Below are 14,695 nucleotides of genomic sequence, written 5' to 3'. Positions count from 1 at the left end.
CCCCCCCCCACCCCCCGGTCACACACCCTCTTCGTCTTCGCTAAGCAGGTTCCACTGCAGGGCCCTTGCATGTCTGGTTCCCACTGTTTGGAAAAGTCTTCTCCAGACATCCACATGGCTCCCTCCTTTCCTTAAGATGTTACATTATCAGACTGGCCTCTGCTATGCACTCTATAAAACTAATCCCTCTCGTCGTTCTCTACTTGCCTACCTTGACCTATTTTTGTAATATTATTTACTGCCACCTAACATTTTATATATTTATAGGTTTATTTTCTGCCTTCCTGCACTGCAGTGGAAAGCTCAGGGAGTGCAGAGTGATTCACTGGTCCCCAGCCATTAGAGCAATGTCAGGCACATGGTAGGCACTCCACATATTTGCTGAATAAATAAATGAACATTCCTATCACCAGGTAACAAGAAACCAAAGTAATTTACTCAAGGTCACCTTGAAAGTGGCAGAGCTAAGATTCAAAATTCCACAGACTCCCTGTACTTTTCTGCCAGTATTAGACCCTCCAGGAATGTTTTAAGGTAATCTTAAGCCATCTAAAAAGTATCATTTATGATGTCCCAGGGAAAGAGTCAGAGATCTGATGATGAAGATCATATACCTGAGCTGGCTGGACATCTCCTTTGAGGATATTTTCTCCAGTAGCTCCATTGGTTTTCCCATTAGAACACTAATGCGCAAAGTTTCTGCTAATACTTTTTGAGTTTTGTCTACAGATATGTCACACAAGCAGCAAACAATGGAGAGTTTGCCTACATGACCAGAGTCTTGGTGTTGTAATTAAAATAAAACAACAAAGCTGATCTGATCCTTAGTATTAGCATACATAATCATAATTCTATAGCTTGGTAATTAATTTACTCACACAAATTAACAGTTGCCAGTTTTCTACCTTACAAAAGTATATTTTAATTGCCATTATATTTTTACATACCTGTGCCTGCTAGCCCTAGTTGTACCACTGTTACGTGAGGCCCTAGACCACTCTCTTGCATGCTCTGGATCTCAGATTCTCAGTTGTAAAAAGGACGGGGAGGGGCACTAAGTGTTCCTTGTGCCAGGCTGCGAGCTAGTGTCTCAGCCCCAAGCCCACCCTCCTGTGCTGGTCTGTGATCCTGAGGCTGGGGCTCTCCAGAGTACATCTTCCTTTGCCTGACGGGCTCTGTCAGTATAGAGCCCCAGGAAGAGAGTAGGACGCAGGAGGGAAGAGAAGGCCTTGCTCCCCCGTTTGCCTGCCGGTCCTGTCAGCTGCATCTCAGCAATGGTTCTTCACCACAGCTTTGGCAGTTGATCCCAGCCTTGTGTCCTCTTTCTGTTTTTTGTTGTTTTCCTTCACTTGCAGACCAGCCTCCTGGGACCCCCTCAGAGAAAGCAGCAGCGCTCAGGCAGTGTCCTCAGAGGTCTGAGTCCCAGCTCCGTGGTTCCTTCTTAGGAGCGTCTAGATTCTCTTCCCTTTGCTCCTCCAGTCCAAGGGGTCACACTTACTTCTTGCAGTGACTACCTCTGTGTTGCCTCAGTGCCCGTGTTTTACTTTCACAGCTCTTGCTAAGTATAAAAACGTTTTTAATTATATTTTTGTGTCTTATTCTCCATTCCTTCTTTCTGTGACTTTCTAGAATTGACACGATTCCATGAAATAATTTTAGGGTCATGGAACAATTATCTATTAAGAGTGTTTGAGGAGTTACAATTTTTTTTCTTTATTTTAAAATTATTTTTTAATCCGAGCAACACTAGAATATAAAAGAAATTAGTTAACATGGAATAAACTGATGATATATTTTACTATCAAATAGTTCAAAAATTCTTTCCCCCTCTAAAAATCAAAACAAAACAAAACAAACAAATTGCATCCTTTGATCAAAATGTTATAAAACTGGAAATTAACAAAAAGCATAGCTACATAAATGTATCCACTAGAGATTTTTAACTGTATTCTTTTCAATAAAATTGGAGTTGAAGATGAAATCAAATTTGAAATTTTAGCTTACGTAGAGATAAATGACAGTAAGTGTATAGTACATTTCTTATCAAAACCAATGGGATAAAACCAAAGGATTATTCAGAGGAAAGGTTATAGTCTTACATGCATTCTATTAGAAAAAAAAAAAAGGGAAATAAATGGACTATTTACCTAAAGAATCTAGACAAAAGACATAAAAATGGAACCAAAGACAGTAGAATTAAAAACTTAATAAATAAAAATGAAAAAATACAGCCAAAGAGAACATTCCTAGTGCCTCTCAGGCCTTGGGTGCCCTCAGGTGTCCATCCACCCCAGGCTGCTGTTCTCTGGCCGTGGCTGCAGGTATGCAATGGGTGATGTTGGCCAAAGGCTTCACCCACCTAAGACTCAGTTTTCTTATTTGGATAGGGCCCACCTGTCTCACAGGTCTGTTCTAAGTATAAAGCAATACAATGGGTTTTTACATGATTTGTAAACGAAACACTAAGAAGTAAATGTAAGGTTTTGCTATAATTACTAGAAGTAGGTGAAAGGAAGAAGGCATGAAGAGAAGGAATGACTCAGAGAAGCTCACTACAGGTCTAAACACAACAACATTTCCTATTCAACAAGTTGCTGGGGGAAGAAATACAAAACATCTAGCACGTCTCACACCTTTTATGTCCTTAATCATTATTTGTTGCCTTCTCTTCCACATCAACTCCTGCAACAAGGAAAAGCAGGTGAAAATGTGTGCCTCACTCCTAGAAATCCAAACTTAGACAATTCTCAGTAATACTACAGTTAAGGTATCCGATTTTTGCAAGTTCTATCTATCTACTGAGATATTCAATGAGGAAAGCATGGGTTATGGATATGGGGAATGCAAGGATGAATAAACCCAGTCCTAGACCTCAAGTAGCTTTATGTCTCCTACCAGAGACAACACATACACAGAGATATCTAAAAGCTGGTAGAATGAAGTAGGAGATAAGAAAATGGGAATTCTGAGGGAGTGATTTCTTTTGGGCTGGGGAAAGTGGGAGAGAGATGGGGAAAGTTTTCCTAAAGGACACAGAGGCATTTAGGTCTTGGAAGATAAGAAGAATTTGGAGGTGCAGGGTCAGGGGTAGGGAATTCAATGTGAGTGAAGGGCGAAAGCTAAGAAACTATGTGGCATGTGCCAGGAACATGCAGTTTACCTGCACACTTTGGGTTTGAATCTGTTATAGGTTAGGGAATAAATACACGTTGAATTAATTAATTACATTTTTCCAAATACAAAACTTAGAAGAAACATCTAATATGCTCTATGTTTAAAATGATCAAACTAATTATTATAAGTAGAGATCCATTTTTTTTAAAATAAATTTATTTATATTTTTGGCTGCGTTGGGTCTTCGTTGCGGTGCGCGGGCTTCTCATTGCAGTGGCTTCTCTTATTGTGGAGCACGGCACGCGGGCTTCAGTAGTTGTAGCGCACGGGCTTAGTTGCTCTGCGGCATGTGGGATCTGCCCGGGCCAGGGCTCGAACCCGTGTCCCCTGCATTGGCAGGCGGACTCCCAACCACTGCGCCACCAGGGAAGCCCCAGAGAGATGAATTTTGAGAGGACAATTAGCTCCTTTTGGTTAGCAGAACACCATTTACACTGTTCTCCATGATTCCCACTTCTGGACCTTCTCAGAAAGCATTAGTGTTACTAATGCTTGTGTATATACAATATTTAGTAACATTAACCTATGCTTACACACATCACACACAAACCTATGCTTACACGACATCAAGGTTCATTGTGTGGTTGTAAATTATGTAAGAAAAAATGTACTACAATGGGTGTCAGGAGACCTGGGTTCTATCTGGCATAGTTCAGACACTTAACTATCTGAATGACTAATGCAATTCAAATTCATTGCCTGGTCCATTGTTTTCTTCTCAAAGAATTAAACAAGATGGTCTGCACTAGTGTTCTTTAGATTGGGGTATGCAAGAAACCCACTGAAGCGTAGAAGAAAATATAAGAACTTCATAAATTTTTTTAAACTTTTTATTTTATATTGGAGTACAGTTGATTAACAATGTGATAGTTTCAGGTTCATACCTTTTAATTAGAACTTTTGTGTATTTTAAGGTAAGTAAGTACCGTTGCGGGCAAAAAAATATGCTCCTGTGCAGATAAGTGCATGATAAAACTATCTTATTTTATTTTTTTATGATAAGGGTCAAGAAACTGTGGTAAATACTGCTCTAGATGATCTCTAAGCACCTTCCCATCTTAAGTGTCTGTGATCTGAACTGCTGTTTTTACATTTGCTTCAAGGACTGCATATATGGAATTGAAGAATTACATGGTACCCCCACGGGCTCATGTGGACTTCCTGGCAACTAGATTACCTTCTCGACCTAGATTTCCTCAAGGGCTGGGTCTATGACCTCCTTTGTATTGCTCCCAATCCCATAACAGTGCCCAGTAGACATCAGACACTCAAATGCAGGTTTGTCAAAGTAATGAATCTCTATTTCAAGAAATATTTGTCTGCTCTAAAAAGAGAACAAAGGAGAAATTATTTTTGATCCTCACATACAAATAGATGTTCATCTGGATTTATTAGTGGCAGAGTCTATTTTCTTCTAACACTTAAATTTTCTTATTCAAGACTATTGTCACGTACGGTCTCTGCTACTGATAACATTATTCAGTGGTTCTTTTCTCATTAAAAGTTGATGAAGACTTCAGATACAGAAGCTGAAAAATAAACATCTGTCATACGGAGGACGATTTTCTTTGACATTAAATGCAGACTTGAGGGGTTTCTAAGACCGGAGAATATTGTGTTTTTGGACAGGAAATATTGATTATATCATCAGAACACAGAAAAAGAGCGAGTGAGAAAGAAAAAAATGTGTCTTGCTCTCAGGCGGCACTCTGAGGGGTTTTAAGGTTGATGGGTTATTTTTCCATGCCACACTTTTATTTATTTTTGATCTAGTAAAACGAGATGTTTCTGACAGGTTTCCTACCACCACTGCTGAACGTGAACCTGGAACTGAGAAGTCAAAGATTTAACGAAATGGAAAACTCCTTCAGGGAATATGAAGGATTCCAAGTTTGCAAAGAATACAATTACTGCCTAGTTTACTATATCTGGCAATGCTACGGTTGGCAGATGAATGATGAGTCTGTGGGATACAAGAATATCAATATAGGAAACAGCACAAATCTATGTTCTTCTTTCTAGATCCTCCAGCGCAGAGGGTAGGCATGCATTTAAGATTACTTCCTGTCTGTGTTGCAAGGTTTATAAATTTCCATTTAAAACAAAAAATTCCTTAAATAATGTAGTAGTGAGTACTTATGCAAATTAACTTGAGGTCTGGAGGGGAAGAAAAATATCCTTTTGTTTAGATCCCTGGCTTCCCACCTCAAATGTTGGTACTGTCAGGTTTACTCCTTCTTTTCAGTTTTCATTTCCCTGGAGTCGCTTAATACATGTACACCAATGTCACCTAAATCTCTAGTCAGCAGCCTCATCCCAGATACCCATGTCCAACTGACCACTGTACCTTTCCATGTAGAAGTTCCACACTTGTATAGAATCCAGAAGACTTTCAAATGGACTAATTTTTTTTTTTTTTTTTTTTCCGGTACGCGGGCCTCTCACTGTTTTCTACACGCCTGTGCAGGACATGAGCAACTTTCTCTTTTCCCTATGGCTGCTGGCACCGTGAGGAGATGTTAAGTAAAGACAGAAAACATTTACAGCGAAGAAAGCAGAGGTAAATTTGTCCACTATTCAAGTTACATGTGCAAGATTGTTTGAATATTGAAATGATGAGCTACTTGGTTCAAGAAAGTGCAGGTGTGAGTTAATGAGTTATTATGCTAGGAGATGTATTTTACACCTGTGTTTATTGAGATGGCGTCTTTGTGTGTTTGCCCTTGGTTCAGCAAGCTAGTTAATAAATCCCCTTGAGAATTTTGGGTGTCTATTGCTACAGCTTGAATGCCTAATATTTTGAGCCTCTGCCTCTATTTTTGGCTTGGAAAACACTCAGTGCACCTCATTTGTTGGTGAATTGTTGGCTAATTAAGTTGGATTCATATGGTCCTGTCAATATGAAAGCAAGAACAGTTTGAAGCTGAGATGTCAGCTAATGACATGTATTTAGAAGCTAAAACCGGCCAGATTTGATTTGAGAAACAATTTAAACTAAGTCCCTCCTGGTGATTTGCTTTATTTACTGAGATCTAGAAATATATTTCCCATCCAGTCATGCAATGCATCAGTGGCAAGTCAAATGGAACACATTTATCTCTGAACTAGAAGCCTTCTTAAGAGTTTCAGACAAGTATTCGCCAAGTCGAGAGATGATGGAGATGAGAAGTAATGAGCCAGCTTACTTACTCAGATCAAGTAAAGTCTCAACGTGTCCAGTAATAGTCATTTCATTTGGAAATCTTTCCTCGTCTGTTGCCAAAAAGAAAGACATTTCCAGTTTCCCCTTTTCCCAACCACCTATTCTACAAAAGCCTTTCAAGAGCCGACCCGACAGATAAGCAGGACCTGAGCTTTTGTGTGTCAGCTTTTCCTTATCGTGACAATGTAATTAGGCCCTTGTCATTTGAGACCAATGGGGGAACAAGGCTGGGTGATGTCACTGAGGTGAATTGACTGTTTATGTTGCGCTTCATATTCGTGTGTGCTGAGTTCTTCTCTCGTTCAGACATCTTGGTCAATCCCTTAGTGAATGAGCCAGAGCAGCATTTGTTTTTACCCTTCTACGTTCAAAATTTTTTTCAGTCTCTTACTCTCTAGAGTCAGACGACAAAGCCCAATAGCATTGCTTAGTACAGTAATCAGGACTTTTTTTCTTTCAGATTTTTACACGTTTGTTTTCTTAGATGGAAACCATTCTAAGCTGAGTAAATAGTGGGCTATACTGTTTAACTTTTTGTATGAGAAAGTGAGGGATGTCAACGGCCTCCCTCCTCCTCCTTCACTTCCAGCTGACATAAAATATGCCCCAGGAACCTAAAAATGGAAGCTGCCTTTATTACAACAGTGCCTGGAAGCAAAGAAATCATTAGATGCAGTGTCAATGTTGCCATTAGAAATCTTACTCTTTCGGTGTTTAATGACAGTCCCTGAAAGTTTGCTTCTGGCAAAAACCTGACGTCCAGGGCTTCCCTGGTGGCGCAGTGGTTGAGAGTCTGCCTGCCGAAGTAGGGGACACGGGTTCGTGCCCCGGTCCGGGAAGATCCCACATGCCGCGGAGCGGCTGGGCCTGTGAGCCATGGCCGCTGAGCTTGCGCGTCTGGAGCCTGTGCTCCTCAATGGGAGAGGCCACAACAGTGAGAGGCCCGCGTACCGCAAAAAAACCCCAAAAAACCAAAAAAAAAACCTGACCCCCAAAGTCTCAGCTGGGAAACAAATTATAAAAATGAATTTTCAAACCACCTGTCCAGCTGTGCTTTTTGGTTATCTTTATAAACTGAAAAGCAGCTTCTATGACAGGATTCAATGCCACCAGAGATTATGCTATAAATAATACTGCTGAATTATTTTCAATATTCAGTTTAAAACAATGGCTCAGTAACCTAATGACTTTTAGAAAACAGGCCAAGAAAAATTCTACTTGATCAGAAATTAGGTATGCATGTGTACCAGGTACCTGACAGAGAGAATACCTCAGGTCATGTATTTACTCAAAAGCCACATTTTGTATCTGTGCCATGTCCTTCCACTACAAAATAATAAAATCTTTTTACCTCAGCAGTGAAGAAAACTGAGATACCAATTGACAGGGTGACGTTCCTATCCCTCAGCAAGTTAGCAGAAGAACTAGAAATCCGAGACATACCCCTTAGTGGCTGATTTTGTAATTAGGGCAGAAACTTCCATATACATTCTCTTCCTTCTATGCTCTCCCAGCTGTGAGGACTCCCTAAAGTCCAATTCTGTCTACACACCCTTATCTTCTAGAAAGACTTCTCACTTGCATTTGATATTCTGCCCAGTCTTCGTAAATGAAAGTTTTCTCAGACAGCACTTGTACATTTCCAGTAGCAGAGCATCAGACCTTTGGGTAATAGAAATGCCAACCTTCATTTGCATGCCTAAAAGCCACTTGTTTCCATAAAGCTAAGTGCTTCTGTGTGACTATTGAACATTTGCAGGTGCAATTTCTAAGAGACTGAGATGAGGCGGCTGCAAATGTGGCCCTTGAAGTAAAAGATGATCAAAATAAATCAAATGATCATCATCAAATTAGTAACAACTAAAAGTGAAAGCAGCAAATGTGGTCATGAGCAAGCCCCGCCCACCACACTGAAGTGTTCATAATGAAGCTTATAAGGAGGCAAATTGAAAAAGAATAATGAAGACTGTGCAAACTGTCTCTGTCAGCTTGATTCTTTTTGTTTGTCTATCAGTATGCACCTGGCATGAGATGGTCCCAAGCATCCTAGCCTAGAGGCTGTGCTGTCTTTGAGCCTCTCTTCCCTTCTGAATTGTCACCAAGTTATGCATCTTCTTTTGTTGAAATACCTCATAGATTATTCCTTCCCTTGTACTATTTAGATTTCTTTGTTTGCAAGCAATAAACACTGATTCTGGCAACTGTAATCAGAGAGGAATTTATTGGAGGGAAGAGGCATAAAGGCAGCTCCAGAGATCTGTGGCAGGAATAAGTAGAGGGTCCCAATAGGGTTTTGCTGTTGGAAAGTCTGGGTGCCAACAGTTGCATATACTTCTAACTCCCTCCTAAAAGTTCGTATCACAGGGAAGGAGTGTCTGTTTGACCTAGCTTCGGATGCCCCTATTCTCTTTGGCAGGGGAGGGTGGGGTACCTTGGTTAAGAAGATGGTATCTGATAGAGGAGAGGTAGTTCCCCAAATAACATCAGGATGCTATTCTCAGTGAAAGGGAGAACGGGTGCTGGGCAGCCAAAGCCGACATATGCCCACTATATTCTTTTAGATTAGGCTCTTGTTTCCCAAGGTCTCCACGTCTCCATTTTAACCTAAGAGTTAGGGAAGTGAAATTGCAGATTAATGTAATTTATGATATATATCCTTTAGTTGATGTATGAATCTGCTCTGAAATATCCTGACCGGTGGACATAAAGAATCTACAAGGGCTTCCCTGGTGGCGCAGTGGTTGAGAGTCCGCTTGCCCATGCAGGGGATGCGGGTTCGTGCCCCGGTCCGGGAAGATCCCACATGCTGTGGAGCGGCTGGGCCCGTGAGCCATGGCCGCTCAGACAACATTATCGTAATTATCCAAGATTTCATGCCAACCAAAAAAAAAAAAAAAAAAAAAAAAATAGAATCTACAAGAATATTATCAGGCATAAGGCACTCAGTCTGTTATTCAGATTTTAGAAAATTTTCATTTTGTTAAGCTAAAATCATTCATTCCATTGCTCAAAAGATATTGAATGCCTAGCATGCTTCAGCCACACTGCTGGTGTTGATATAGTCCTCACAAACCTCATAGTCTAATATAATTTTGGCCCATCAATCCAAATTCTACACACCAGCTATGGTTCTATATTTCAGAACTGCGGAGAGTAAATCAAATAGTATGGTGAGGTCTAGATGCACATAAACAAACAATAGCCTTCCAGAAATTATAATGGAAGACGTTTGCATTCATCATAGTATGCCAAAATATAAAATAGCTTAAAAAGTACTTAACAAGAAATTTGTAGGTCTAATGTGAAGACACCTATAAAAATTTACTAAGGGCCATAAAAGATGAGTTGAATAAATGGAGAGACATAACATATTCCTCTGTGGGAAGACTCAACACTGTAAAAACACCATTCCTCATCAAATTAATCTAAAAATTTAATACAACCCCAATCATAATCCTAAAGTTATTTTCTGCTTGAAACATAAGAAAGTTATTTTAAGTCATTCTGGAATATAAATATGTGAGTATAGCAAAGAATCTCTTGAAATTGGGGAAGGGGGATGAGAAATGGATCTATTAAAATGGAGCTATTAAAAGGAAGCATGGAGTTGAAATGATGAAAATAGTAAAGACCAAGAGCTCAGTGGAACAACAGAAAGCCCAGAACATATATACACATACATGTACCTACATACATGGACATTATATTGTAAATTCATAGGTTAAGTTTGAAGGGTGTTAGGATGAGTGAAAAACAATCTAGGAAGAAAATCAAATCCCTACTATATCTCGCACCTCATAGCAAGACAAATTCCAGATGGATTCCAATGCAAAAATAAAACCAGACGAATATTTAAAAAACGTATACCTTATTATTAATAACAGTGGGCTTTATAAGTAGAAATCAATAAAATCTTGGGCTTTCGAAGGAAGAGATAAAATTAACCACATGAAACTTGAAAATGTCTATACCAACCTTTCCCTTACATAAACAAATAAAGCATAACATATTTAAAAGGTAAAGCCGTGAATTGGAAAATATCTATAGCCTACATGACAGTCAAAAGGTTAATATTTTTTAATAGATAAAGAGCTTCTAAAATTTAACGTGACAAAAATAAGCACTTCAATAGGAAAAAAGGACAAAGGTCATAAACAGGTAGTTCACCAAGGGAGAAATACAAATTGCCAATGACATATAATTAAAATGATTTCCTCAGTAAAAATATAATGAATTTAAATCAGAATAAGATGGAACTTGATTATCAAATTAGCAGGGATGAATATGAGTTCGGGTGACGAAGATGTGAGTGAATGAGCTCTCTCTTACATCGTTGGTGAAAGTATAAAGGAATGCAAATTTTCTGGAGGATAACTTGGATAAATTTTTCCAAGACATTAAAATGTTAGCATTCTTATTAACCCAGGAATTTTATTTTTAGTCAGTTATATAAATAGAAGTTCATACATCAAGCTATAAGGATTACCATTGCAATCATATTAACAATGTTGAAAACTATAAACAATCAAAAGGTTGGTATAATAAATTATGGCAAGTTAATATGATATAGTACTAGGCAGCAATTAAAAATAATAATATAGAAGAATATTTAATGCCATGAAAAACATTCACTACAAATTGTTAAGTGAAAAAAAGCGAGTTACTTAAAAATAAAAATGTAATTACATATATGTATGCATGTATATATTTAATTATGTATATGTATTTGCATATAATTAGATCAATTCAGACAAATACTAACAATAGTTATTAATAGGCAGTGAGAATACAGGTAACTCTAATTTTATTTCCTTCTGTAAATCTACATTTTCCAAATTTTCTACAATGTATATGCCTTACCTTGGTAGTAAGAAAAAATGAAAAATATATTCTTAAAACAGATATATTTTGTTTAAAGCAACAGAAATCCTTCTTTTTTAAATGAAATCTTAGGTGAAAACCCAATCTATGGAACCAATAAGAGGGGTGAAGCACGGGTGGCAGGCCTAGAGGCCTGTTCCCTTGATGGGCACCCTTGAGCCCTCACCTAGCAGTGTCAGGGCTGGGGGAATTCTGCTGAGAACCCATTGTGTGTAAACACCATTTCTAGGTCCTCCATGATTTGCTCTCAGTGAACCCATACACGGCCCCAGGATGGCTGGTTACCACTACAGTTACTCATAAACTATTTAATAGCTCATTTCATTTAGTTCACTACATTCATTGTCATATGTTCATTCATTAAGCACTTTCTGAAAATTTTTCTAGATTTTAGCTTTGCGTTATATTAGTTTACTTGTGGATTAGAGATAAAAAGATTTTCTTACTGCATGAAATATCCTCAGAGAATATAATTTAATTCCACACCATCAGATTTTATTGAAGGTTGATATGAGAAATGATTACATGAAGAATGGATCTCCATCTTCCCTAAAACAATACATTGTCTGTTATGGTGCTCAAAGGCCCTTACATAAAGATGCGCGTGATAAATTCCCCTAAAGTTTTAGAAAAAAAAGGTTGCCCAAAAAAAAAAAAAAAAAAAAAAAAAAAAAAAAGGTTGCCCATTTTTATAAATAATTGTGACTTCCTTTTATAGTACTCTATTATTCCTATATAACTCATCATGTTTCCCTTTTGGCTTTGGCTGCCAGAAAGCTCAGAGCTATATTTATTGCCAAACCACAGCAATGAACAGCTGCCTCACTGCAGAAAAACTCTATCCCAAAGCACTTGAGTGTCTAGCCTCAACTAAATGGTCCCATGATATGCATGGCTCAGGTTATGAGTTGTCTCAAAGCCAATTTAGAAATAGGTAAGGATTAAATAATAAACAAACAAACACATAAGTAATTTGGACTTAGCAGGCTTGGTCTTCGGCAGTACAAAATGCTCACACCTAAAGTTTGATTTGTATCAAATGCCTTTCAGTCATGTTGCTTAATCTGGAGTACTGTTCTGGATGAGCGCTCCCCTGGGTGCAGACGTGGACATTTGGGTCTTTCTGCTACCAAGGCTCACACATGCATCCACCCACCCCATGATGCTGGCTCCTTAGAAGTGATCTGCATGGTATCCAATAAGGATATCAGGTCAAAAGCATAGCAAAAGCGCAAGGCACAGATAAACTAAGAGTTTATACGTGGACCATAACCTTAAAAACATTTAAGAAAACAAGATATTGCTGAATTGGATCAGGAAATAGACAATCTTCACAAACAGAAACAATCTTAAGCATTGGGATGTGTGCGCATAAGTGTGTGTGTGTGTGTGTGTGTGTGTGTGTGTGTGTGTTTATTACAATGATCAACAGTAGACTAAAAACTATCAGGTGAGTTAAGGTACTTCTTTACCTTTCCAGAAGGTCAAATATGTATTCTTATTGTTAACATTACTTACATCATTTTACAATATGGTAAGTGCTGAAAAGGGCATAGAATGTGGAGGAAAGGGAACCACAATTTTCCGAATGACGTATGTAAATTGTTTCCTCCATTATTTCATTTAAGAGACGCCAGTATCCTTTTTCTTTGTAATGCATAAGCTCTTTAGCAACCTTTCTAATAACACGGTAAGGCTCTAATATAATGGATGTTGTGTTAGAATGGTTTGGAATGATACTGGGCCTGGTAGGGTGGACTCTGTTAATGCAGTCTTGATTATAGTGTCATAATAACTGGCAGGTGGCTGTCTGTATCAGCAACAGACACCCTCAGAGCCTGTGGAAATAGCTTGGTTCCCATGGCTACGAAGTAAGGTGGGTCAGCTGCCCAGAGCAACAGATTATCATTACAAAAAAGATTTGCCATGGCTTTCACAGGAGAGGCCAAACCAGCCTAGAAGCAAATGGACGAGGCAGGCTTCTGGGGCCCCAAATATCTTCCTACTCCTGGGGGCCTGCCTCATATTCTATAGATAGAATTTCATTCAAGGTAGCAATGCTTGGTACCCATGAGCCCAGGCTCTAGAATCAGATCTCCTTATTTGAAATCCCAGCTCCACCACTTACTGTTGGCTGAGTAAACTGGGCATAGTCCCTAACTTTGGGTCCTTCTGTAAATGAATGAGAAAATCCATGAAAGGCAGTTAGCCAGCACCTGGCTCATGGTATGCTTTCACTATATATCAACTTTTATTATTATTTACACTTTAAGTACCACCTTTTAAAATGCAAGTACCCAGGGAGGCATACCTTATTCCCAGCTAGTACTTTGGAGGGGGGCGGGGGAGTCTCACTTGAAAGTCAATTAAGATGTAGTGAGCAGCAAGGGATCCAGGACTGAAACCCAGGAGAAGCAAGGAACTAAGCCAAAGGAGAGAAACAGCTTTGAAATTTTGCTCAGAGCCACAGTGATTCTTCTACATGGAAAAGTACCCAATCGTTGCAGCTAGCCAAGCGCAAACCCTCGCGGTTGCAGAAAGGCAATCAAATTGCCGAACCCAGATACGGGATGCGTGGCACCTGGGACCTTAGGGACTGCCTCTCTCTCTATCAACTGCTCCATCTCAGAGGACTCTACATACAGACTTTCTACAGTAAGAGACATTAATTAAACCGTGAAGCCACCAAGTTAGCTCCTTGTTTTCTGGCCTGCCATGGAGCGTATGCAAAGATTTTTAAACACGGCCTGTGTGTGGAGATGAGCACACCAGGAGAGGCTGCCTACGTGGGCGTTGCTGTTAACAGCCAATGGAAAGTCACCACCCTTTCCCACAAAGCGGCTGTGCATCCCTTCACACTCTGAGCAGAGACTCCTATTTGTAAAGTTATCCATCACCTCAGTATACCAGTCATTCATTCATAGATTTCAACATCCCCTTCCTGACCAGCAAGGAGAGGAGAGAAAACGGCAGTTTGGAGACTTTCAGTTGAGCTGTTGGATAAATGGCTGATATTTTTTCTTCTCCCCAGGGTGCCCAGGAGAGGCTGATTCTGACACAAACCTATAGAAAAGGGCCTCCATTTCACCTCCGGCTGGGTCAGGGAGCGGGGCATGGGGAGAGGTGCGGGGAACACATGTGTTCACACATCCAGTTTGCTGCGCTGGACGAAACACTGACCTGTTAGGCCAGCGGCCTCGGCAGACAGGAAGGCGCTCCAAGACAGGAGGAAAAACAGGCCCGTTTCCAGCATAGGGAACTCACACAGTTTGGTAAATTTGGTCAAGTGACAAAGACGTGTTAAGGGAAATAACAACTGCTTTTATGAATAAATCTCCTTTCTGGCTGTGAAAAAATCTGGTTGTGTTTTAGATGAGAGAACTAATTTTCAGAGCTGGCTGTAACTGACTGAGACTTGACTTTGAAGGCCAGCAGGAA

The 14,695-nt window shown here is 39.6% G+C and overlaps 1 protein-coding gene across 1 annotated transcript in view; it reads right to left on the bottom strand.

Moving 5' to 3' along the window:
• Window positions 1–14,695, bottom strand: part of SLC9A9 (solute carrier family 9 member A9) — a 547,504-nt gene that overhangs the window by 269,481 nt on the left and 263,328 nt on the right. The window contains exon 8 of the mRNA XM_007446943.1: window positions 14,438–14,543. Within this exon, the coding sequence (XP_007447005.1) occupies window positions 14,438–14,543 (106 nt within the window). The remainder of the gene's footprint in view (window positions 1–14,437; window positions 14,544–14,695) is intronic.

The sequence above is a fragment of the Lipotes vexillifer genome, unplaced genomic scaffold (genome assembly GCF_000442215.2).
Source record: "Lipotes vexillifer unplaced genomic scaffold, Lipotes_vexillifer_v1.1 scaffold40, whole genome shotgun sequence".
In the NCBI taxonomy this organism is placed as follows: Eukaryota; Metazoa; Chordata; class Mammalia; order Artiodactyla; family Lipotidae; genus Lipotes; species Lipotes vexillifer.
This window is presented reverse-complemented; position numbering and strand designations above follow the sequence as displayed.